Source organism: Cornus florida, unplaced genomic scaffold (assembly GCF_030987335.1).
Source record: "Cornus florida cultivar Cherokee Brave unplaced genomic scaffold, ASM3098733v1 CherokeeBrave_3.0.0_Hap2_Chr08, whole genome shotgun sequence".
Lineage (NCBI taxonomy): Eukaryota > Viridiplantae > Streptophyta > Magnoliopsida > Cornales > Cornaceae > Cornus > Cornus florida.
The window spans coordinates 93,106,251-93,133,559 of record NW_026775578.1 but is presented as its reverse complement, the minus strand read 5'-3'; the positions used below and the strand labels follow the sequence as shown (position 1 = coordinate 93,133,559).

At 35.8% G+C, this 27,309-nt stretch overlaps 1 protein-coding gene across 3 annotated transcripts; it reads right to left on the bottom strand.

The window, feature by feature from the left end:
- On the bottom strand, positions 1-26,944 carry LOC132268271 (uncharacterized). 3 transcript variants are annotated; one of them, XM_059769100.1, is made up of 20 exons: positions 26,895-26,944; positions 26,661-26,768; positions 26,402-26,516; positions 25,010-25,767; positions 24,757-24,888; positions 24,173-24,262; positions 23,810-23,933; positions 23,138-23,461; positions 20,775-20,839; positions 14,604-14,778; positions 6,623-6,736; positions 6,360-6,416; positions 6,162-6,224; positions 6,008-6,076; positions 5,755-5,847; positions 2,524-2,628; positions 2,368-2,445; positions 1,094-1,222; positions 705-810; positions 1-480 (listed from the first exon to the last, which is right to left on the bottom strand). In XM_059769100.1, coding segments are annotated over exons 1-20 (2,898 nt in total). In that variant the 5' UTR covers positions 26,897-26,944; the 3' UTR covers positions 1-289. The 3 variants fall into 3 exon arrangements, with proteins under 3 accessions (XP_059625083.1, XP_059625085.1, XP_059625084.1); XM_059769101.1 differs by lacking the exon at positions 705-810 and having other exon boundaries at positions 302-480; XM_059769102.1 differs by lacking the exons at positions 6,162-6,224; positions 6,360-6,416; positions 6,623-6,736; ... (8 more) ...; positions 26,661-26,768; positions 26,895-26,944 and having other exon boundaries at positions 5,755-5,890; positions 6,008-6,119.
- Positions 26,945-27,309: the final 365 nt, after the last annotated feature.

The window sequence follows — 27,309 nt, the reverse complement described above, 5'->3', positions numbered from 1 at the left end:
GAAAAAAACGATTCATATATTAAAGATACAAATAAAAAAAAATGATCCTTATATTAAAGATACAAAACTCCTACAGGAATCATTCATTTCCTCTCAAAAGTTTGCCAAAAATACAGTGCACTTCTAGACAAAGCCCATTTAGCCTTAGTTTTAGATCAAGCTGATGTTGTACTTCTCGTCAAGGTTTTAGTCCACAAGAAATTAACCCACTTGGAAGGAGGAAAAAACCCAAAATAGGAGAGACAGCATGCCTTGCACTTGAACAGCACCAACAGTCAATATTTCAAGTTCATGTCCATGATTTCCAAGCCTTGTGCATCTTATTTGCAAGATATCTAACTCCATGAACAGCACCAACAGTCAGTATTCCAGAAACAGCCTGCCTTGCACTTGAAATCATAACCCTACGCCTCACAACTTTCCGCATGCATTCAGCAACCTCTTCCCTTGAATTAATCACAACTTCGCGTATAACTTGACCTGCAAAGACAATGTGATGTTAATGCAATCCAAACAAAATTGTTGCATCAGATACCCACTTGGAAATCTGCATATGAATTTAAGCAATTTTTTTTTTTTCTTTCTCTTTTTCTTTTTTCCCACAAAGATGATTTGAAGCATATGGGAGGCTAGAACTCTTAAATCAGGGAATAATTGGGTTTCATTTTCCTATCAATCTACACCATCAGAGTTGTTGCTCATACCAGATTTACCAACTTTTTTCTCTTCTCCTACTCTCATCCTCATTTGGCTTCTGACCGTCGCCGGAAGAATATAAACAAGGGAGGAAACTGCAGATAAACTAGAATCCTGGTGTTGACCAATAGGAACATATCAAGACAACAGTGCAATAATGAACTTTTCATGCCAGCTACACTGCTTTTATATGATTCTACTAGATAAAGGTAAGTAGAGTATCATGTTTCAACACTGAAATTACAAATATATGTGTGGCCTCACTGGAGTCCCCAAATAAAAGTGAATGTTTGAATAATTGATAAGGAAATATTGGACCCTTTCATAACAATAGAAAAAGAAAAGATACAAGATTAAATCTGTTCTGGGAATTGAGAACTCAAGGATTTGAATGGACCTGAGATATATTTACTTGGTGACCACCAGATGATGAAAATCTCAACAAGTCATTGGTTGCATGTTCTTCTAGATATGGCTTATACATTGTTTGGAATAAACCAAACTGCCCTTGCACAATATTCTTCACCTGACAGGTAATAAAGATGTCAACGGAAAATACCAGAGAACAGAAGAATAGATCATGCCGATTTCACCTCCAAAGTCAAGGAAGTGCCATACGGATGTTAGGCACTAATAAAATCTCCAAAACAACAAAGATAAAAATGAACAGTTATGTAAAAGAACATGTAACTGCATCCAGGAAATATCTAGATTTCAGAACATTCTATTATAATAGTTACATTATTCCTAAGATAATTCAGAAGCCATATCTTGGCAATATCAAACTTTCCATTATTTGTTTATGACCTACGTTAACTGAACTCGGGTACGTCTGTCAGGTACAAGCACCGTGGAAACCTTAATCTTTGTTTTATTATCCATTCTCATAGTTTCATTGTATGATAATTGCCACAATGTTGTTTATCTCTTTCATAATTGTAAATTAACTATATTGCTTTTCTCTACTCATTTGGCATGTCATAAACTATAATAGGTCTAAACGCTGTTTCATGGAATTTGCCTTTTAGTCTAAAGTAATATGTTGATCATACAATCTGTTAGGAGCACTATGCATTTAACCCATCATGCTTTGGTTTTATAAGCAAAAATATCTCCAATCTTTCCCTGTCTTCAATAATCAAGACTAGCTGACAAAACTGTTCTAGTTTTGGTATCTCCCCACTCTTTATTTCACTATTTTCTTACTCGCATTCACTTAACTAAAGTTGCATTAATACATTCAGTTTAGTCCTACTTATCTTAAACTCTTTTGATTCTACACCGTCACTCCGAACAATTAATTTAACATTGTCCCTTCTTTAATTTTATTAATCAGAAAAACATCATCAATAAGTAGCCTAGACCATGAACTTCATCCTTTACGTTTTTTTGTTAATTCATGTATAATCAAGTAAAAAAGATAGAGGCTTAACATCAATCCTTGATATACGTTTACGATAATTGAAAATTCGCTTGTTCTACTTGTTGTTCTAACTATAGTTGTAACTCCATCTTACGCATCCTTTATCATTTCAATTTATCTATTTATCATGATAGCCACTAGTTATATGTATAATATCAGAAAGCCCAAAGCACACTAACACTATCAGAAGCTACAACTACAAGTCATATTCTTTGCCTAAGATCTAAGTAAGTTGTAATCAACCTTACCTTATTTTTATCTTCTGCAAAAAGCATACGTAGATCACCCATATATGACAGGCTACATATTTTGGCAAAGAGATCTTCCTGGAAGAGCATCAAATTATTTTACAAATAACATAATAAGTTTGTAGTATTAAATAATTTAAGTGAAAGGAAGCAAACCTCATTGAATTTGGATGGCAAAAGAAGGAGAGCAGCAGATGTTGCAGCTCTCAAATTAACAGAGTTTACATTTGAAATATCCAGATTATCCTTCAGTATATGAACCTAAAAAAAAAAGGTTCAGAGAAAACAGTTCGGTCACACAAAAGATAATGAGCACATTCAGTGGATGATAGATCATAACTAACAGCAAACAGTTCAGAGAAAGTTAAAGATAATAGCATGCAGAATTTGTGAACCACACACATCAAAGAAAATCATAAGCAGAATCTAGACTCTCTCAGCTTAATTCAGTCACACAAAATAAAGAAAGAAACCGCCCTATATCCCTGTGCTTGAATTTTTTGCCAATTCAAAAGATAAAACCTCAAACATGCCAATTCTAAGTACAGGGCTGAAATTCAAACAATTTACACAAACAAAGCCCAAAAAGAGGCCATACTGACATCATGACCACATCCACCACAAATTCCTCCTTAAGTATCCCTATGTTCTCTTCCCACATTGCCCATAAATTTTAAGCAAATATGCTTTCTAAGTAACTTTATCCATAAACCTCCAGCCTGGTACACCTACTCATCGACAAAGCTTCTCACATAGCTAAGCATCACCTGCTATACATAAAATAGGCTAAAGAAACACCTCCAAATGAGAGAAGTGGGTGGATGATGAAATAGTAAGTGACCCGTCATCTTCTCTTGACGTATGATTAAATAGGCAACAACATGATCTTATTAGGCCATTGAATGCATGAAAGAAAATGTCACTTTAGAAGGAACCATATATGTCAACAATAAGTTAGGTGAAATGAGCCTTCCTATCGTCCATCAAAGAGGGGTAATAGTCAGTGGAGAATAAGATCTGACCTATCAAGAAGCCACGTCTTTTTTACCACTTCATTGACATCCACCCTATGACTAAATGGTGGCAGAGGAGGTCCTTCAATAAATCATGTTAGGAATATATATATATATATATATATATATATATATATATATATTAGGAATATGAGTCATGTGCTGGCAATTTCATTTTCAAAACTTGTGCTATAATGTGTCAAAGTGTCTTGAGTTGTTCGAGTACAACCATAAAAGACAAGGCATACACAATTTTGCAAAGAACACGACGATAAATCCACATCTTCAATCACATATCTAGGGAACAGGTAAATTGACCTTAGAAAGACCTAAATTGACTTACTTTGATCGTGGTGAGCCTCACAATTCTATTTTAATTTTGTTCTTTATCAATGGCTTTCAAAGGTAATGATTAGGGCATTATTCAAAACTGAATTTGAAATTGAACAACAGAATGATGGTTGATCGATGGAGCACATTCTAGAGGCTGAAGATCGAGGAACTGCTGGTTTTGTTGGGTTCAAATACTGAGAGCGTTGAGGCAACTCCTGAGGATGTCTATTGATTTAACCTGACATACATGTATCTTTGGAAACTCTCTCAAACCACAATTTTACAGATTCACCTTACTCAAACGAATGAGCTACCTAACCAATGGGCCAATGGTCTAGCGGTACCAGGCTCCGACTTCCCAAAGGGAGGTCAGGGGTTCGAGCCTCGGTAGAGGCATGTGTGTGTGAGTACCAACCAAAACCTATGAGCTACCTATGTTGGCTACAAATACGGAATTATAGTCAACTAGGTATGATTTTGAAGTCTCTAGACATCTAGAGAGAAAATTCTTCAGTGAGTAGAATTTCCCAATTACTCAATTTAGGGTTTCCATAGACACCATTATATGTGAATGAGTGATCAATAAGGAGGAATTCATCGATTAAAATCCAATCAACCGATCAAAGTTTCGAGCAAAAGGAGGACAATCACTAAAGAAGTAGATTTGTGAGGAGTGAAGTATATTGACTAGCAGACAAACGGCCTGAAGATTTGAGTGGGAAGTTTGGTGTCAGTCTGTGTCAAGAGGTAACTATGGGTGTTCTAGGGTGTGGGAACTGTCAAAGAGGTTGTAACTTCTTTCTCATATAGTTCATTGTGCCTATCTAGACTAGGTCCCATGGTTATTTCTGGTTGGGTTTACCACGTAAAACTATGTCTCTCCTCTTTACTTTATTTTCAATAAGTCTAAATCACTACTTGTACTCTGAGGGTGTCGATCACCAATCTAGCACTAAAACCTTGATTTTCCCTTGGTATAATTTTTTTTTGTTTTTCTTTTGATTCAATTAGTTTTCAACCTGACTAATCGAAACCTTATTCCATCCATAGAAATTAGTCTTATCTTCTCAATCATAAACCCAAGTTCATTGTTACGATCTTAGGTAGCTTTGTTTCTTTCATGAAGTTCACATTCTATAGTAATGCCTAAGTTTTAGAATGATGGCAGCTTATTTTCTTTCATTAAGTTTCATTCTACATCTCCCAGATACCTAAGCTTTAGAGTGATGTCATCATTAAAAAACTAATTCAACCTTACATCCCCAACCTTAGATCTAATTCTTCTTTTAAGTGAGCCCTTATTTTAGAAGGCCCCAAAAGAATGATCATGTAAAGAAGTCAAGCACACTTAGCATATTACAAAACACTATAAATTTCTCCGTACGATATCATAAGGGTATTAGTATTAACATTATATATTCTTATATTATTGTAGATACCTTTTTTTTTGTTCCTTTTCACTCTCTTTTGCAATCCATGGATGTAAAAATTATCATTTTAATTTCAATGCATATGTCTACTGAGTTGTATTTTATCAAACACAACTTAGAAAATATAGAAATTGCATATCTTCAGTCAAATTGTGAATACTTGATTAATATAATGCCATACACATAATAAGCTCACGAATTTATTTATTCTTTATGTATATTTCAACTATTCTATTCCTATAATGCATTTCCCATACACCAAAAAAGGCTTCTAATAAACGGCTGAAAACAGGAAAGGAAGGAGGGAGGGGCAGGCACAATCATGATTAGTCCAAATCAATTTAGATGAAAGGATTTCTGATTTTCTTTCATATCGAAATATAATTCACAACTCACAAGGAACTTACAGTATCATCATGTAAAGACATAAGAGTATTAAATATTCAAGGGGGGAACTAATACATCATAATATGATTTCACTCTTTCCTTTAAAAGGGTTTAACAAAACACATTTCTTTTCTATCATTTTCCTCAGAAATAAAGTCAAGATAAGTCCAAAGTTTAAAAAGGAGAAAGAAAATGATAACATAGCACTCTTAGAGAAGACATACAGGTTTTTGTAATCGACCACTAAGATAGAACCTCTCCCAATTGAGTATGTCCCGAATCAGATCATCCATTCGAACAACCCCATACTTGAACATCTGCCAAAAATTGCTCAAGGGTGAAGGATTTTAAGAAGACACCCTGAAACACAATTTATACCAAGATATATAACAGACAAACGAAATCATTGATGTACAATAGGTTTTATGCGTGTGCATGCAGATACACTAGATATTGAACTTGCTGAATTTTTAATACCTTGTTATTCCTGGTAACAAATGGGTTGAAGTGTACTCCAACACCAATTTCATCTGCAACATCAGTAATCTAACACAACCAACCAAATATTTAATCTTAGAATAAAAAAGAACCAATTTGAGAGAGAGAGAGAGAGAGAGAGAGGGAGCAGCACCAGCCTTGCCCCGCCAAGGTGCACCATCCAGGAGGCATAGTGATCTCGATTCATTTTCAGATTCTTGGTGCCAATAAAAATAAATAAATACAATTAGAATCTATGGAACTTTTGTTCTCTTCAATGACGGAAATAAGATTTTTATTTTTTATTTTAAAAAAAAAAAAAAAAAAACAAGTTATGCAATCCAAAACTTACCTCAGCATGCCATTGCAGAGGATCTGCTACACCTAGAATGTAATCTACCATCGATGACTGGAAAACCAAAAGCGAGGTAAAATTTCAGATAGTTAAAACATAAAATTATTAAAATAAAGTGAAAAGAAAAGAAAAAGGAAACTAAATTAGACGATAAGGCCTTTTATCTTCTTCTTTTTCTTCTTCTTCTTCTTTATTATTATTTTATTTTATTTATTATGATAGTTAGAAGATAAAGTCAATCATGCAGAAAAAATTATAACCTTGTCACAATTATTTGGATGGAGAGCTGAGCCATAGACACAGCAAAATTCTACAGGGGGGAGAATTTTCAGCAAACTCGCAAGCTCTTCAGATTTGTCCTCCATTGCAACACCCTGTAATTGCATGAAAACAGTCATATCATAAGCAGAATATTATTTGTTGCATGACAATGGCCGTCTCTGAGCCCAGATTCTCAAAAAAATACAAACAAATACTAAATTCCAGTAACTCCTTAAAATAAGGACCATCAAAACATATCCAACATTCTTGACCCATGAAGAAGCACTTCACCTCTTCACTGCAATTCAATCATTTTTGCTATGTTGAATGGCACACAGTTAATGCATGAAGTACATGACATTTAAATTTTACGGCATGTGAAAGCTATATAGAATGATGGAACAAACACAGTGCAACATACTGAATGACATTTTAAAATTTTTTATGTACCAATGATTTTGAAATTGACAATCCTAATTAAAAATAGCAATGATCAGACCAAGTGAACGGTCACGGCATGAATTTGACATCTTTATAAGCCAAACTGCCCAAATAGACTTCCTGACAAGCTTAACGCTCCAACTAAGTTTAAACAATAAACAGTCATATTAAATAAAGAACATACCTCTTTCTTATGCTATCTAAACTCCAAACAAGACTAAAGCTTAAAGAAAACAAAAAGACAAAAATAAAAAATAAAAGTAAATAACAAAGCAATGGGTGGCAACACACTTGCACATATAGAATCTGCAAAAAAAAAACACTAACCCTTTTTTTTCCCCAAAAGTTCAAGCAACTGTACACACGCCCACGATATAGCCCCTAGTTGGGCTCAAACACTCAAGCTCCCCTTTGTAGAGGAGATCATACCTTTTGGGCATCAATTGGTAACACTATCCAATTTTTAGTTTGTTTATGTATGTATATGCATTAACATGGGAGACAAGAGCTGAGAGAGAGTTAAGCTCTGTAAGGGAAATTTTATCAAACACTTGAGCTGCATCTCAGGTTATTACAGAGGGTTTAACAGTCAGCATTTGTTTGATCTGGGTATCGAACTTTTGAATCAAAAGAGGTTTATGCTATGCAAAAACCCAGTAGAGGGAATCTACCTGGAATTTGACGATTGTGATTAAATCGAAGGAGGGTCCAAACTTGTTAGACCTTTGTTGGGTTTGTATTCGAGTATCTGGTGGCAGCAGACTAACTGAAATACATACAAGGGTCCACGGAAGAGGGAATACAAGGAGGAGCGATGCAAAGAGTAGCCAAATTGTTTTATTCTTAATATCTACGACTAAGAAGCACTGGACGATGCAAGGAGGGACAGCAATTGATAGGCAAATCTTAAAAATTTAGCAATGCAGTAGGGTGGGAATTTGTGTTTGTGAGTCATAATTGTCTCCTGACTATTTTACTAAATAGGTCAACTCGTTAGTTTAATAATATTCATGTCATGAACCCTCAACGCTAGTTTGACCTGTTTATTAAACGAGTTACACTTTAACCTAGTTAATGACTTATTTACTAAAACAAAAAAATTATATTATTTAAATTATTAATAATAGTCAATCAAATAATAAATACTAAAAAAAATATAAGTTTCAATCAAATCAAATTACTAAATAGGTTCTAGTCTACAAAAGAGTAAATTATAATATAAGTTTAGAGAACTTCATTATAAATTTGTTTATGACACATATAGTTGAATGGATATAAACGGGTTAATGAGTTGAACCACCTCAATCCAAACACGATGCGATTAACTAAACGGGTTAATAGTGTCGAACTGTTTATGACCCGAACTCGTTTATTGTTGTATTATAGGGGTGACAAAGTTTGTCACGACTCGAGTTGAAGGGTCTAAATCTAGGACCAAACAGGTGGTAAAAAAATATTGGGTTGTATTGTATTTGGACCGGATCCCTTCCAGTGGAACAATGATATTGTTCCCTCCAATTCGGGATATACACTACAAAAAGGTTGAGATGTTATTGTATATCCCAAACTGGGGAACAAGTAGAGGATCCTTCTCCATTGTACTTATCCCCTTCTTCGCCCTCCCATTCAATGTGTTTCCTCTCTTCGGTCGTCCTTCTCTAACCCTCATCTCCTGCAACTCTTGAGGTTTTTCATCTTTTTATCAAATAAAGGTGGCATAAAAGAACATATATTTGGCAAAGAATAACAAATCTATAAACTTAACGGCTAAAAACATAAAACCCCATGTTGTTTACAAAAACTATCTACTAACCCCCTCAAGTACATAAACTATCATATTACCCTTTCATGTTTTTAAAAGGATATCATATCACCCCCTCCCCGTTAGTTGACCGTCTAAAATTATTGGGATCTTATCACGTGACCATCACGTGCACCATATACTGCATTATGTTAACCAAAATACCCTTGTTCTCTCATAATGATGAAATTGCCATTCTCAGTATAAAACAAATTGCACAGGCCTTTACAGATCAAAGCTTCAGTTTTGTTATCTTCTTCTCTCTCGTTTCAATGGTGTGGTATCCTCCATAGCGGCAATAACAGAAGTTATAGTACTTCATTGAAGCCGCAATTGATCGATTGAAGTCCCCAATTGATGATTTAAAGCCCTAAATCGTAGCCCGTATCAGCCCTAAGTTGATTATTTGAAGCCTTAAACCACAATCAGCCGAAGCCCAAATGTCTTCTTCCACCACACAATCTGTTATACGGCAAGATCTCAGGTATAACAACATAATATGTGGTTGTGGCTATCCAGCTGCTGTCAAAGTGACATGTTCATATGAGTTTAACAGCAAAGGGACAATGAGTGAAAGTTTGTCTATACTTGGCACCATTTTGTCCAAGAAAAGTGACATGAACCACTTCGAATCCATCAAGATCTTCGACCACTAAGCGATTACAGACACAAGACACACACACAACACTCGCGCTTTCAATGATTACACTCAACACTCGCCTCCATAACACTTAGCGCACACGCACAAACACAAACACAGCACAACAATTTAGGCATAAAATCGTTTTATTAGATTATACAACCCACACGACATCGTTTCATACGGGGGCATAATTGCCATTTAAAATTCACAATTTCATTTTAATAAAATATTAATATACTATAAAGGGTAGTATTGTCATTTCGCAGTCACTTAACAGTTTTGTAATGGAAATGGGGCGACATGATAGTTTATATTAGTTTAGGGGTTTTTTTAATACTTGAGGGGATTATATGTAGTTTTTGTAAATAACAGGGGGGGGTTTATTTTTTTAGTCCTAAACTTAATTGTATTATATCAGTTTATAGTTGAATCTTCTCCGTGAGCATTTTTATTGTATATTATTTATTAAGAACAAATATATACAAATCTATCTATATCTCAGGTTATTGATTACTACGTACCATCTTAGCTTACAGTGGAATCTCTTAGCTATTTTTGAAATAACTTACAGGCGTTATTGTGTATATATAAATTCTCTCTCTCTTTTTGTTGGGTCTCTTTCTTTGTTTACGTAGCTTACTCTTACTGGGTTTCTTTGGTGTTTCTTTGGTGTTTGTTCCTTCCTCATGTTATCGTCTCTCCACAGTGGTGTTCTTATGGGATGGACTCCATACTTAGGTCCGGACAAATTTCAGGTGGATGGTCGGCTTCGATGATCTTTTGGGTTCTACGAGTTTCTAGTTTGTGTGTTTTGAAAGGTGAATGGTGTCTTGGCCGATCTCCACTGTTTTTCCTTTTTGATCTAGGTATTTGGTTGTTTTTTCTGGCTTCTCTGTTAGTTATATTTTTGTCTCGCCAATTGTTTGTCAGTGTCGGGTTTTCATCAGTGGCCACGGGTTCTGGGATAGGGGTGGCTATTGATACTGATTATCTGTTGGCGGGTTCACTATTTGGGAAGGGTTTTTCCGGTTCTTGTGGTGCGTTGTTTTCTTGGTCCTACGTGTCGGAGTTTCTCTCACATTTAGGGTTGTTGCGCGTTGGACATGTTCATGAAGCAGGTTGGCTGCTCCTTTCTCTTGCTTTGCTCCATGCTGCCTCTCCTCCAGCCGCTATTGACTATGGGTCATGGATTGTTGTTGCCGGAAAAAATTATGAGGCTAGACATCATTCGGAGCATAGGTTTTATGTTGTTTTCCATTCTCTGTGGTGTTTTGTTGTTCCAGACATGGCTCTTCCTGCTGGTGGTTTGCCGACGGTTGGTCTGATTGGTGGCCGTGCAACCCTTGGTCCCCCTTGTTTCTTCTGTCGTCTTCTGTAGCGTTTGACTTTGGCTTCTGGGTCAACCTTTTCTTTGTTAGTGTGTGGGAACAACGCAAGGCTGGTTTTTACTAGAAGGCTGGGTCCATAAAATATCAATCCCTCTAATGTCATGTTCTTGTCCAACATAGGGTTAGAAATATGGTTAGGTGTCTATGGCGTTGCCGACACGCAGAGATGCTACCATACGCTTCTGGAACTTGCTTCCTTCTTTGTGTGGCTATTGTTGCAGTATGGGAATTATTACACTAGGTCACATGGTTTATTCCTATGGTGGTTTGCTTTGTCAGGTGTCTTTTGTGTGTTTGCTCATATTTGTAAATTTGATAAGGATCGTCATTGTAAGTTTGCGGTCGTGGGTTTTGTTGTTTTTTTTATGGTGCTGTGGTTAGTCAGTGGTTTGTTTTGGTTGTATTTGTGGTCTTGTTTCTTGTAGATGCCGTAGGGCTTCTATTGTCAGGAAAAAAAAAAAAAAAATCTATATCTCATATTTTTTTTTTTTTCTATAAATATACACACACACACACTAAGCCATGTTTAGAGTGTCGTTGACGTGTTCGTTTATATATATATATATATATATATATATATATATATATATATATATATATTATTAAAAAAAGTTAAGATATGGATTTGAGGTGTCGAATACGTGTCCAAGCCTGAGACACGTGTTGAATACTGGCACATTGGGGGTAAGCATTGTGCCGGTGCTTCATAGCTTAATACCATTAAATATGAATATAAAAAGTAGTTTCTTAACAAAATTAATAATAACTTCGATACTAGTTAGCATTGATGTTATAATGATATTATTATAGTAAGTGACATTGTGATAATGTCATTATCATTCACATAAAATAGTCGGATACATTCGATTTTTTTTTCTTAAAATAAGGAAAAGAAAAGATTAATTAACTAATTACCGTAAAATTAGATCCTAAAACTACCATTAAAAGTGAGTATATTACTCACTAGGGAACCAATGAACACTTTGTGTGTGTGTGTGTGTGTGTGTGTGTGTGTGTGTGTGTGTTAGATCCTAAAACTACCATTAAAAGTGAGTATATTACTCACTAGGGAACCAATGAACACTTTGTGTGTCAGGGATGATCTCTTCCTCACTTAGGAGCAAGAGTCATTACTCATTACGGAGTATAGTATAAAGTGGAAAAAAAGTTCACATTTTTTTTAAGTGAAAATTTTACTAGGCATTTAAAAAAAAAAAAAAAGAAGAAGATATTTCATAAAAACCAAAATAATTTGGAAAGTCAGAGTGAAAAAATAAAAATACTTGTCTCGAAGAGAAATTTCCTCTTACGATATTACCCTTACTATCAAGATATGATTAGACTATATTAAAAAAAAATAGATATTAGGTTGGTCTACCTAAAAAATAATAATTTTTTCTTTTATTTTTTAGTTACTTTCTAATGTTATAAAAGGACTCTAACAATAATAACACATTATTGTTGGCTGAAGAATCCACTCTCACTTTCCAAGAGGTTAACAAAAAAAAGGACAGAAAAAATTCATCCCTAATAATGGATTTATGCAATCTTAATGATAAAAAATAGGATTCTCAAGCCCCGTTTGGTAGAAGGGTAAAAGAAGGAAAAGAAAAGAAAGATAATGAAGGGAAATGAAATAGTGTGTTTGATATAATTTTTTAAAGGAAAAAGAAAGGAAATATAGGGGTTTGGAATGATACAAATTAGGTATGAAATGTTAGTTTTTCAATTGTTCCAAAAATGGGAGGAAATAGAAGGAAAAAGAAGGAAATGCTAACATTTTTAATAAAACTTTGTTAATACCGAATTTGCCCTTACTTTTATAAAAGACAAAATCTATGAAAAATGGTAGTATAGTAATTTTATTTAAATAGTTTCATTTCCTTTCTCTTTCCAAATATGATTACTATCATTTCCTTTATTTTCATTTACAAATGAACCAAACACAATGAATGGTTAACAATGTCCTCTCATTTCCTTTCTTTTCCACTGTACCTAGCATAGCCTCATTGAAATTCTTAGTTAACATTGTGAAGAGAAACAGAAGACTCACTCATCCTTATGGCGATCAAGATCCAAGATTATTTTAGGTGCAAAGAGAGAGTAATTGTTTTTTAGTTTTAAAAAAAAAAGAAAAAAAAAAAGAAAAAGAAAAAGTAAGGGCTGATTTGTTCAATTTAGTTAATTCAGAGATTAGGGGTATTTTAGGTTTGAAAATTCAATGACAGGATTAAGTTTTATGAGTCTTATTCTGATGGTTCTCTTTCATCTTATTTAATTATCACTAGGCTTCAATTAGATGCAATTATGGGCCGGTCTACAAACCCAGCCCAATCTTGGGAGGGCTTGGAGTTGTGATACAAGCCCATGAGGCCGGTCTGGGCAAAGAATCGTGTCCTGTTCAGATTTTTAGGGCTGCCTTGGGTTCTAAAATGTAAAATCCCAACTCTGACCAGCCCACCCTTGCAATACTCAATGTAAAGTCAGGCCTGGTCTCACATACTCTCCTTTGCCTGAGCTTGGATTGGTTGTTTGAGGCCCGAGTTCAGGACAGGCCAGGCTACGCTTAGGCTAGTTTGTGTCAATAAAGACCAAAGAGTTCTCTGGGGCCAAAACCACTCAAGTCCTCCCAATGCACAGCCCCAGTTTATACTTTTAGTTAGATCTAAAAAACACTATAATTTGAACTATTTGTAATGAAATAACTTCAAAGCCCACAACTAGATAACCAAATTTACTAGAATTATTTATACATGCATGTGATGTAACGAGGACATCGATGAATTCATTTTTGGAGAATTAAAAGATCAGATATATATATTGGCTATATTCATCTACCCTTTCTCAAGGTTTGTTATTAAGCCCCATGGCTCAGGAAAACTGAGCCTATTTCTTAGGAAACACAGATTTCTGACGAAAATCAGATTATTGCAAGTTTGGGCATTGATCCGAGTGTTATTGGGTCCATATTTGATTATAGCTGTCAAATTCTCGATCATGCTACATCATGGTGGAGATTTATGTCATAGGAAATTTCACCATAAAGTTAAGAGGTAGTTCTTACTAAAATAAATAAACTAACGAATAATTTGAATAAAGATATTCGAAAAGTAAATTTACCATTCATCTTGCAGATATCATATTGAAACAAACTAAAGAAGACAGTGTAGAGGCTGCAATAAGGTTTATAGAGGTGAGACCTCAAGAAGCAATAGCATTAAATATTACTAGTTAGGTTACCAGTCATCTTGCAGATATCATATTGAAACAAACTAAAGAAGACAGCGTAGAGGCTGCAATAAGGTTTATAGCGGTGAGACCTCAAGAAGCTAAAAGCATTAAATATTACTAGTTAGCAAGTACATAAACAACAATATGAAAAGACTGTATTTTTGAGCAATCAATGGTTTATAATGATAACTAAGGAATGAAGCCCAATAATTACAGTTGCTGATCTTTCAGAATTAGAAAAAAGTGTCCATATCTGTGCAAGAACATACAAGCATAACTGTGATTGTTTATACAGTCCAACTATACCACTATTTAGTAACAATTAGATCATAAGAATGCCCATTAAGAGGGGACTCCTAACGAAATGAAGATATAAAAGACAATAAATAAATAAAGGAATCTGCTCAAGAAAATTTATGGAGTAAAACGATACAGAGTATGAAATGCATGGATGGAATTGATATATAATGTCTAACCTCAACTTTGTCAGTATCAATGTCAGCATCTGCTATTCCTTCCACATGTTGCTCTAATAATACCCTCTTGGCATCATTTTCACCAACAATGATACAATTATTTGCATCACCCACAGATGTTGAATTTTGACTCAGAATATTGCCAGGTGCCCATTCCAAATACAGTGGAGCATCCCTAATTCAAAATGAAAAACAAAATATAACGCATATCCACAACTCCTAAACTAGCAAATACCGTTGATGCGATAAGTAGCAGACATAAAAGTATCTAGAAGTAAGATAATAATGTAAAAATATAAACAAGGAAAGGAAGGTTACAAAGAGGGACGGAGAGAGACTCGAAGCAAACATATATACATATATACATCTATGGTAAGTGATATTGGATAAAAGATTTTATCTTTCAAAATAAGATATTGGATAAAAGATTTTTTAATTTTTTTGATAAGTAAGATATTGGATGGGAGATTTTTAAATGCAAACAAATTTAAAAAAATAAATAATTTGAAGTACAAGACAATGGAATTGATGCATTCTATTAGAGAATGCAGATTATGGGCAATCGGGATAGTTTGAAAGCAAAAGCCACTTGAGATCTTATATAGTTTGAACCTAGTCTTATTTAATATCAACTATAAGTTAATACATATATGGTTCAGTTTATATATGTTAACTTCAAATTTGAAGTTTGAGGATATCTTGGTATTATCAAGAGTTATCGAACATGGTTCATAGTGGTGGTCCATAGGTGAAGTTTTGAGTCAAGCTCAAGTTTTTGGATCTTAATGCTTGGAATATAGTAGGTTTCTATAGGTTTTACAGATCAATTTCTAGATCGTAATTACTGAGCAAGTCTCAGTAGAGTTAGGGTTACCTAAAAGCTTATATCTAATTAGGTAATTTTTTCCAAATCAATAGCAAACAGGATCAGATAAAATTTTCAGAAATAATTCTCTTTCAAGGATTGTGCGATGCATCGAACTCTAGGTGTCATGTCCACGGGACTGCGATAGTGAGTCTGAGGATCTTCTACTCCACTGAACTTCATAAGCCTTTAATTTCTATGACCAGATATCATCACTCAAACCTCTTTTCTACCCTTGAATCAATCCTAACCACAGGATGAGGCTTCCAAAGGCAAAGCAGAATACACGGTCCGTATCTCACACAATAATATTGAATGCCCTAAAATTCTTTAAACCAAGATCTAACTATTCAGAAAGATAGAGAATCAAGTTGGCATGCCTGCAGGAGAGTGAAAGACAAGAAAGTTCCAGACAGTCCGATTTGGGCTCTCTTAAAGCATTCATCCATCACCCCCCTGAAGGAGGCAAATTTTACTAGATAAGGAACGATAAGTCCATATCTCACACAATAATATTGAATGCCATAAAATTCTTTAAACTGAGATCTATACATTCAGAAAGATACTAACCTAAAGTTCCTCGACCATTGTGTAAGCTAACTAGCACTCCACATCAAGCGAGCAAAGTAACTATTGATTTGCTTCCACAAGCACAAAGTCATCATTACAGTTGGCAAAATCTGACACCAGATATGCAAGCCAATCCTGTAATTAAATAGAAGGCACTTGACCTGAGCACACAGCCAACCCCAGAACTATATTTCTTTATCGTTTTTATTTTCCGCTTAAATTGTAGAGGTTCCTACTACCACTCACAGTTGAAGTCTCACTGTGCTCACCCCATACCATTTTAATATTCAAAAGTTTAAGATTATATATGGTAATGCAATCTTAATTTTTGTTTTATCTTTTAAATAATTAAACAAAATCAGTGGGGGGGAAGAGGGGATCCTGTTGTGGACAGGTTTGAGAGGAGATTGGCTGGTTGGAAGAAGCAATATCTCTCTAAAGGGGGGCGGGTTACTCTGATTAAGAGTACCCTTTCTTGCCTTCCTACTTATTTCATCTCACTTTTTCAGATTCCCCCGTGTTGCCAAGAGAATTGAACAGTTGCAACGTAACTTTCTGTGGGGGGGAAGAGGGGAGGAGTTTAAGTTTCATTTGGTTTGGTGGGAGCAAGTGTACAGGCCGAATCGTAATGGTGGGTTGGGTCTTCATAAATTGGTGCATTTCAATAAAGCTCTCCTTGGGAAATGGTTGTGGAAGTTTGGGGTGGAGAGGCACTAGCTCTAGCAGAGGGTTGTTGCAAGTAGATATGGGGAAGGTAGAGGAGGGTGGTGCTCTCTTGAGGTGCGTAGCCCGAGGGGTGTGGGAGTTTGGAAGTGCCTTCGGAAGAGGTGGGCTGTCTTTTCCACTCATGTCCGTTTCAGACTTAGGGATGGCAGGAGGATCAATTTTTGGGAGGATGTTTGGTGTGGGGTGGTTTCTCTTGCCCTCGGTTTCCCTCGGCTGTTCAGGACGGCTTCGGATAAACAGGCCAAGGTGGTTGACTGTTATTGTCTTGATAATGGGAGACTGGTTTGGGATGTTCAATTCAGATGTCCTTTTCAGGATTGGGAGGTCGAGGATGTCACTCTTTTGTTGGAGGCGCTGTATCGACAGGGCGTCATGGCTGGTGATTCTGATTGTTGGATTTGGAAGCCAAATTCGCAAGGTCGCTTTGATGTTCGTTCCTTCTTCAGGCGTCTTACAGCTGAGCCTGGAGGATCCTTCCCGTGGAAGTCTGTTTGGCGCTCTAAGGCTCCTCTCAAGGTGGTTTTTTTTGCTTGACCCAAGACAATTTGAGAAGGAGAAATCAGGTGGTTGTCAATCGGTGCTACATGTGTCATCAGGATGAAGAGACAGTGGACCATCTTCTTCTTCATTGCCCCGTGGCTAAGGAATGTTGGGACTTGATGCTTTGTTTGTTTGGGTTTCATTGGGTTATGCCTCGCTCCTCTAGACAGATGGTTGAGGCTTGGAGAGGGTGCCCTGTGGGGGCCTATATTCGTGATGCTTGGAGGGCTACGCCTCTTTGTGTGTGGTGGTGCATCTGGCTGGAGAGGAATAAAAGATATTTTGAGGGCAAGGAGAGGCCTATTTCTTGTCTTAAGTTCTCTATTCTTTCCACTCTTTTTTGCTAGGTTTTGGGTAGAGATTTTAGATCTCAATATTGTTATTTTCTTGGCCTCTTTGAAGGCTTAAAGGGCTGTATTGGCCCTGTGTTTGTTCTCTTGGGATGCGTTCCCCTTTTGAACGCTTTCAATGCATTTCTTACTTATCAAAAAAAAAAAAAAAAAAAATTTAATAGGGGCAAGGTTGTTGAAATCGGAACCTACGTATGATCAATGGGGGGTCTACAATTCTTCATCATCATCTTCCTTGCCTTAATCATATATAAATTGGATTGGCCACATGAATTCTCTTTTTAATTCTTTCCTATTTGTTTGGGCTCAAAAAACTCTTCAGTTCTAGAGGAACTGCGGGCGTGCCAGGAACTCTGAAAGTTACAAGTGAAAATCCAGACTATTTTCGAAATGGAAGATGGAATGGATCAAGCGATTGAATGAAGGTTTGGAATGACCACTTTCGAGGTTCTTTTTTGCCATTGGAACAAAGTACTTCAAGAATTTTTCTTTGGCTGGAAAGGAAAGGAATTGAAGTGCAGAACTGAAAGTAAAGGAATGAAAGTACAGGGCTTGGAAAGTAAAATACATTAATGGAAATAATTGAAGTACATTGAAAGAATGTAAAGATACTTGAAAGACAATTGCTGGAATTGAAAGATAATTGAAGTAAAGTATTGTTGAGTTGTGTGTGTTGAACAGGGTTTGCAATATACATCAAAGTATCCTATATATAGAGCTCTGGAGGTAGCAGTTCCAGCATCAGTTATCCTCAGCAGTTGGAATCTTCAATGTGGAACATCCAGATCATGCCATTTGTCCCATGAACTCCTTAGTCTTTTCATAGTGTTTACTCGTGTGAGATCATGTTCTCTCATGATTACAAGCTTCTGAGAAGTGGCTCTAGTGGTTTGAAGCATGTTGCACGTTCTTAGCCATTTTCCTTAACCTGCAGATGGAAAATATCACACTTGGCTAAGTTTCAGACAACTCCTTAATGGGTGTCGCACGTTTAAGGCAGTTCTTCATCACTAGCTGATATTTAGCAAGCCTTCAGTTGATTCCCTATATTTTCTCCATTAGTGACCCGTTTGGAGTAACTTCCTTGGTTGGTTCCTAAAATTTCTGCATGTTTACTTCTCTGGTGGGATGTTTGCTTGATATTAGGAGCTAAACAGCTGAATAAGGTAAGTGGCCGCCTTCTGGGGTTGACACATAATCTATGAAAGTTGCCAGAGTCGATCTTTGACTCAAGTCTTCCTCTTATATGAACTCCCTTGTTTGCCACGTGGCACTTGAAGACTCAGATTCCTTTGGGTCATGTCACATGCCTCGCCTTTGGTAGTCCACGTTTCACAGAAACCTTTCCGTATCTAATTAATCCTTAAAACCATGTGACAACATCTGAGTCGTTCTTGGCTTTAGGACTTTAATTTTTCCAGAGACTCTAGCTGCAGGTGATTTATTCACTCTTGTATAGCCAAGTGTCGAGTTTCTGGTGGCTATCAATGCAAGAATTCGCTGTAGCAAGTTCCAATGGAACTCACCACATGTCACTTTCCTATTGGATGGCGGCAGCTGAAAATTGGGGTGTAAACACTACTACAAAGCCTTCTCTCTTATTATATTTAATTTAAAAAAATCATTTCTCATAAATTTATCCCATGTTAACTTTTTGTCTCTTATCTTCCATGCAAATTAATCTCACCTTCAGTTGCTGATGACACTTTTTTCCTATGTGCAGCCAATCATTTGCAGCTCAGAATCCTTAAATGTATCTTGGGTTGCTTTTAAACAGTTTCAAGACTTGGGATGAACTTATAAAAAGTTTTTTTAGTGGGAGCGGTGATCAACAAAGAGGAACTCGCAGAAGATTTGGGGTGCAAGGTGGCCTGCCTCCGATCTCCCTATCTTGGTCTCCCATAGGCGCTAAATACCGATCAAAGGCAATATGGGATATGGTGGAGGAATGTTTTGAGAGGAGACTTGCCCCGACTTTGTTATAAATGTTCACATTGCCTAAGTCAATCTTATCACTGATAGGAGTCCCTCCTAATATCTTCCTCACACTTTGATTAGTAACCCTTCCCTATTCTAGTCATACTTACCATTCATCTTAACATTCTCATTTCAGTTACATGAATGCGCTGTTCTTTTCCAAATGAAAATAAATGGGAATCTACATTTCATATCATCATCACTCCTAATGGGGGGCTAAAAATTCTACAATACAACAAGGATAAGCTCTAATAATATTTCTGCATATTAAGATTCTGAAGAGTGAAGAATACACTAACAATAACTAAAAGTCATGAATATAGTAACATTAAAACAAATATTTGGAGCACAAAAACGTATGCTCTTCATATGCACACACACACACACAAACATCGACACTACTTATAAGATAAAATAAAAAATAAAATAAAATAAAAAAAAGGAAAAGGAAACAACACTGTACCCATACTAGTCAGACTGAGATATTGATTGGCCAAATTGGTTTATAAAGTAACGTATATAAGAGTTGCTAAAAGTCAAAATGGGTAGAAAATTTTGACAAAAGTGTCTAACTTGAGACATCTAGGAGAGTCTTCAAGACTCGGCCAATATAAGAATAACTTTTACAACAAATGCAGCGAACCAAGGACAAATCACGAATCACGACGAAAAAGTAAACACGACACACAAAGAACACAAAGTCTATGTGGTTCACTATGCAAAAATCAGGAGATTACAAGCTTCAGCCCCCAAACCATAATTCTCACTCTCACTCTTTTCTGCGGATTTCAGTGTCTCTCGTTATCCCCCTCCAAACCCTAAACGCCCTTATACATCGGGCTACAAGAGAGTACTAAAAGTGTCCATGACCCGCAAGCAATAAAAGAATCACAACATCAATATAACGTTAAGGCCATTTAGTAGTTAACTGTAGAATCAGGACTTGACTTGGGATCCCACAATTCATGTAATCTCTTAGAGAATCCACAAGATTTCTGTACTATTTTTTTAAAACTTGTTTTACTCTTTAAATGGAATCTAGATCAATTACGTGTTTTTGTATTGTAAGATCATAAAATCTAAATCATAATATATACCACAATTTGTGGTCATTACTAGTGATTAGAATAAAGACAAACTTACTTGTAACGCTTGTAAGCTAAACCTCTGAAAGCTGCACGTGCTTCAGTGGGTTCAAGAAATACAACCTGATATATCATGTTTAAAAATACCATAAGATATAGAAACATACAATTTAACAATCAATACCAAATATTTTTATTATTATTATTATTATTATTATTATTATTTCCACCAGTTATGACACTTGCTTTCACTTTGCAGCAATAAAAATGTTGATTAATTAAAATACTCATCAAACAGACATCAACTTTTTAGACAAAAAAAGAAGAAGAAATCCTTCCCCTAATCTAGCCAAACGAAACAAGGATAGAAGGAATTCTTACAATCAGCTTCCAGATTATCAATACATCAACACTGATTTTTTAAATGGCAAGATGGACAAAGGCCAAGTATCTCCAACCCTAATGATCTACAAGGCCAACCAATGTTACTTGGAACACGGATAATTATTGTATATGGAATGCTTTGGAAATGGGAATGTGGTAAGATATGGTAGCCTATTCAAATATAAAGTCAGAATATAATGGAGAAAGTTCTACTGCAAAAGCTACAGCTTTTCCTACCCAGTTATGAGGAATGTAAAACAAAACTGTTGAAAGTCCACATATTGTACGTTCAGACATGTAAAAAGCATTGTGTTGGTTTATCCTAATTACGTTGAGTTCCTGATTTATATGCTCTTTTGATGCTAATCTTAAAGAGAAACAAATAGAAGAGATAAGAAGAAATAATTCAGACAGCTAAACTCTGTGTTGTGATACGAAAGTGTTCAATGTTTTTGGAACATGCATATGGAGCATGAATTGCTAGGTGTTACTATTTTTTGGTAATTAGAGGCCCAAAACATAGCTTGCTAGACCAAACCTAGGCTATAGCTGAACATTCCTAGGCAATTGTCAAGTATGTCTCACATATCAACTATCAGTCAACTAAGGTTGTTAGGTAAGTAAGGTTGTTGGGTAAGCAAGGTTCTTCACCCAAAGCTAAACATCATCCCAAGACAACCACCATGCCTACCATATATCAATAATCATAGTCAACACGTAAATGATGAATCTTTACGTATGATTTTCTTGAGCATAGAAAATATAATTGTATGGAAAAATCAAACCAAAGGTTTATATAGATTTTTTAGGAAATTGGACCATATTTTAAAAACAATACATTCATAAACACATTCAACATGTCATGTCCTCAAAGTGTTTTAATCCATGCAGCATAGAGATAATTCATTTTTGAGATTTGTGAGTTACAAATTTCATGTTAAAATCATATACTATTAGGTTTTAACTTCTTTTTTTTTTTTTTTTTTTTTTTTTTTTTTTTTTAATAAGTACCATTAGGTTTTAACTTTTAAGAGTATCATTATTACCTAGTGTGGCCTTCATCAATTGGGAGAGTTGGGAGGGATAGACTGGATACAAACCTAACCTTAATTATTATTTGCTAGTGACTGCTCACAGGATTCAAATGGCATTTTAATATCAGAATGTTAGATTCATTTATCATTTTTAGTAAGTTAACAAAGGCATGCCTCCCTTTTGGGATGGCAAAAGAAACAATTCAAGCTATGCAACTAATGGTAATATCCCCTCCTGTCCTGACATGTCCCAAAAGAAGTGTTTCTTTTGAAAGGTCAATGTGACAAAAATGGATCTCCTAATTTTTTCAAATTTGAACAGTTGTCTAAATTAACAATTTATATCCTAAAATTTTTAGAGGGTTAGATTTGGAATTTCAAATGGAGAAATGCATTAATCTCATGTCCCCTTAACAATAAACAAAGAAAACAATAAACAAAGAAACAAAGAAAACAACTCTAGTATGTCAATTGTAAAGGCCTGCAAAGCACATCCACTCAGTGTCAAACAACACGAATCACTTTGCAAAATTATTATCCGTTCCAAATGAATTCAGTAGTGGTATGGATTTCCTAGATTAGAACTCTTGTGAATCCAAATCTAAATAAATAGTTCATTATTCAAATAAAACGACTAGTCCACTAGTATCTATTAATTGAAGGCTATTTCACACAAATTGTTACTGTTCAGAGCTCTATTATATATGTTGGGCTGCTTCAGCTATTGGGTTTATTGTTTAGCATGATATCACGATGCTCTGGTTTTGGAAGGTATTAGGTTCAAGTCTCTCCAGCAGGAGATCTTTCCTTTACTGTGTATTTGTTTGCACTGTATTCTACTTGTATGTCCCTCCACATGCAAGAGAAGCCTCACATATAGTAGATGGTTGAGAGCTTAATATATATTGTTGGATCCATTCAGTAGCAGTATACACATTTAATGTTGCATATGCACATCAAGTCATATAAATCTGAAGAAAAGTAAAAATATAGTTTCGCATACCAAGGCCAATGTTTTTGTTGGAGGGAGAATAATTTTGTCCAAGCTCCCAAATTTCCCAAACATCTTAGCCAGCTCGCCTTCAGAAGAACCGTAGGGCAAGTTCTTTACCAAAATAACATGGTTGCTTCTTTTCACACCTTCAGTTTTCCCAGCGGTGTATTCCTCTAAAGATGATATATTAACTCCAGCATTTACAAGAGCCTTTTTTGTTTCTGCAATAACTTGAGTTTCTCCCAAAGCAATACGTACAGCAAGATCATCAGCTTCTCGGTCAAGTAAATCACTTTTACTTGCACCAAATTTCCTAGCAATGTTTTCAACAACCTAATAATGTCCAAAAATAATATCAAAATATGATTGAAATCTCAGAGCAGGCCACGAAGCAAATGCATAACTGAAAGAATAATTGCTAACAAGGCTCTGGTCCATAAATAATACAGTCAAATTTTATGTTTTGTTTCAACTCCACATAACAGTGATAAAGCAACAACCGGCAAATCCATAACTGAAAGGATAATTGCTAACAGAGGTTCTGGTCCATAAATAATACCATCAATTCGTCAAATTTTATGTTTCGTTTCAATTCCACATGACATTACTAGGAAACGTAAAAGAAAATCTGAAATACATTGAAATTAATCTTCCCAATACTATAACTGACTTGAAAGATACCGTATCAGGGCGCATGAACAAACTGTTCCATGCTTGTGTATTTCCACTGGCTTCAGATTTCTTCTCCTCCTCCTCCCTCTGTTGCTTTAACGTCTTCGAAGATTGGTTCACAGAAAAATTGATCCTATAAAGTGGTTGAGGATTATATATAAGCTCCTGCTTGTTTAAGGGACGCGTTCCCCTTTTGAAGGCCTTTTTTTAATTCATTATTAATTATCAAAAAAATATATATATAAGCTCCTGCTTGAATTAAACCACACGCACACACAAACATAGCAAAATTGCAACCTTGGAAGGCGAAAAAAGGTTAAATAAAAATGCAACCTTGGAAGGCAAAAAGTGGTTAACATATTTCCCACTTACTCTTGTTTCTCAGGAGCACTTTTTTGCTTTGCTGGCATAATATGCAATAACCTGCCTTGAAAAATTGAATTGTCCAGCTCTTCTAATGCCCTGAAATAAAAAATAAAAAACAATGATGATTATTGTAAAAGCACAGACAACGTAGATCACATCAGAAAATGGCCAAGATCTAGACATGCTTGTCCAGCATGTTAGGAAGCATGTAAGAACTTAAGACATTTGTATTCATATTCCTCAACACAAGATAAGATTTTTTCAAACTACCAAGTCTATGACCACATCAATCAAGAAGTATATGAGGAAAGAAGCAGCTTGGCTCGTGTATTTTACCAATACATAGCACATAAGCTGCTTATTATTAACACAGCATTTTGGCAAAATAAATTCTGGTTGGTTTACAGGGAGTTGGGGACCAAGTCTCAATACTGAAATAAGTTGATCCTCAGAGTGCAGCATCCAAATCCTCACAATTTGAGGCATGAATATCAGGGAAATAAGCTCATAAAGGTTGCAAATCAAAGCACAAACGTCAACCTAAACATGAGGATATTACAAATCTTGAAGCTTTAACCTAGAAGCAATACCTAGCTGCAGATTCTGGAAGCGCATAAAGAACATAAGCAATTCCCTTGGACCGTTTGGTGTCTCTATCAATAACAAGATGTACCTGTGAGACCTGACCGTACTTGCTAAAATGCTCTTCAAGCTCATCCTCACTGAAATACATAAAAAACCATCAAAGTTCTTAGAATAATCAATCAGCACTGGTTGGCAGAATAAAAAATTAATTCATCTCACATTGTATGGAAAATATGTAACATAAGACAAGGAGCCTACGTGGCAGTATATGGAAGATTACGGACGAAAAGACGGGCAGTCTCTAAAACATTTCCTCTCCCATCTTTTGAACTTGGTGATGGATTATCCAATTCAATCATTTCATCATCAAATTCTTGAGAAGATCCCTTTTCCACCTCCTCTTCAGAAGCATCTCCTTCAAGGGAATCATTTTGTCCCTTAGGATCTATTTTATGAACATCCTGGGCCCCATGGCTTTTCTGGAGAGAATTGTTGCCACCATGATTGTTGTCATCATCATCCTCATCATTGTCATTCTCATCATCACCGCTTTCTGAATCTGACCATTCTTTCTTTACCCTACTTTTGAAGTAATCCATATCCGAGATAACTTCATCATGAGCCAAATTGTGTGGTCTCTCAGCTGCTTCACCATCTGAAGACCCATCATCTCTTTCATCAGTTTCATCTAACTCAGCCTGCACAAGAGTTGATTCCTCTTTGCCATCCCCTCTTTCTAATTTTCCCTTTTGCTCAAGAGGGGGAGCCGTCAACGAATCATTTGCCCACAATTTTGACTTGATTCGGGGCTGCATTACCTGAAGGAACTCTTGAAGCTGAGGGTCAGTATTCTCATTTATATTTTTACTATCTTTTTTTTCTCCTTTAGAATTTGGAAGGCCTAGACTTTTAGGGCCAGTAACCTTTTTTCCCTCTTCCGTTGATTTCTCTTGTTTCTTCAAAGAATGCCGACTCCATGGCCGTGGAATATTTGGATCCCCCACTTTATGAGCAATCTGGCAATATGCAAACAACATTTACTTCTAAAATGTTAAGGAAAATACATATTGAATGTGTAATATAAGTTCATTTCAACATTCAGTACATTAAAATTATCTTGAAAGAAAGCTTATGGGTTTTACTAGCCTCGTAGTTCAAGCCAAAGCCATTCTCTTATGGGTCAGCATCTATTTGCGCACTCAATATATCACAACAAACAAAAGACTTTAATAGTTCTCACATGGCATGCTACAAACACTCAAACAGAGTGCTGAGTGTCACTATTTTTTGTCCGACTTGATGTGCTTCCAAATATTCACTATATACTTAAACCCATTACCAAACAACTATCATGTGTTCATCTCTTTGAGCTTCAAGAATTGCCATATCACGCTAATAGACTTTTAATTAGAAAAATACAGTCTTTTAAGTATATGTTTGTGTGTGTGTTTGTACCTATACGCATCCAATTTACTATATTCATTCTCGTTTCTCCAATGTTAAAAAAGGTAGAAAAGTGGGAACCGGGGTAGAAAAGTGGGAACCGGGGTAGCAAAAAATTCACAGTAACAATATATCAAAACTACATTAATAACAATAGAAGAAATTTATCAAAACTACATTAATAACAACGAGAATTGAGACTCACACCTCACAAGTAATTCTAAAAGTATCAAAGTAGGAATTGTTAAAGTATTTCAAAGCTTCCTCAGCTTCATGCTCAGTTCGATACCCTATAAATCCGAATTGCCGACTCTTTCCATCTCTACACAATTCAAAAATCAAACATTTATTATTACCCAAACAAGTTCTATAACACACCGTACATATATACATAATATATACATATATGTGTGTGTGTGTATATATATATAATGAAAAATCAGAACAGCAATTGGAGAATATATACTTGGTGCGCATGAGCTTGGCGTCAGTGACTTCTCCTTTCTGAGAAAAGAATTCTCTGAGGCGATCTTCGGCAGCGTACTTGGGCAAATTCTTCACACAGATTCGAGACCTTCACAGAGAAAATTTTTATATTCAGTTTTAGAGAGAGAAAACAAATAGTAATGTATTGTGATTCTAAAGTAGCTTTTGAGTATTCAAGAAAGGAATAATAGTTGGTGAAGAAGCAAGCACTCACATCGTTCAAACGCTCTTCAATCACTACAAATTGATTGTGTGTGGGGGGGGGGGGGGGGGGGAGAGACGTTGCGACGCTGAGAATTGGGGAGTTGGAGAGAGGGTTTGAAGGTCGGTTGAGCCGACCTTCAATTTGGTTGGACTAGGGCTTCAAAGTTGGGCTGAACTTAAAAGTGGAGTATTATTCAATCCAAGCCCAAATCAAATCCATTAGGTTAGGATTTAGGAAAATCATGTGGGCTCGTACTTAGAACCGTAGGTTGAGCACATTAGTTTCATGTGACTGACTGAACGCAAGCCTAAGCCCAATTATGTGTTAAAATTTTCAACTGTCATCTATTTTTATGTTTTATTTATTATTTTAACCTTGAAAGAAAAAATAAATTTATTGAACTCCTCCGTAAAAAAGTTTTGTA

What these genes read in the sequence shown, in the direction of transcription:
- LOC132268271 (XM_059769100.1), bottom strand. An exon ending in CTCTGCAATGGCATGCTGAG is followed by an intron (nt 6,225 to 6,359) that starts GTAAGTTTTGGA and finishes ATTGGCACCAAG; the next exon opens with AATCTGAAAATGAATCGAGA. An exon ending in TGCCATCCAAATTCAATGAG is followed by an intron (nt 2,446 to 2,523) that starts GTTTGCTTCCTT and finishes ATGCTCTTCCAG; the next exon opens with GAAGATCTCTTTGCCAAAAT.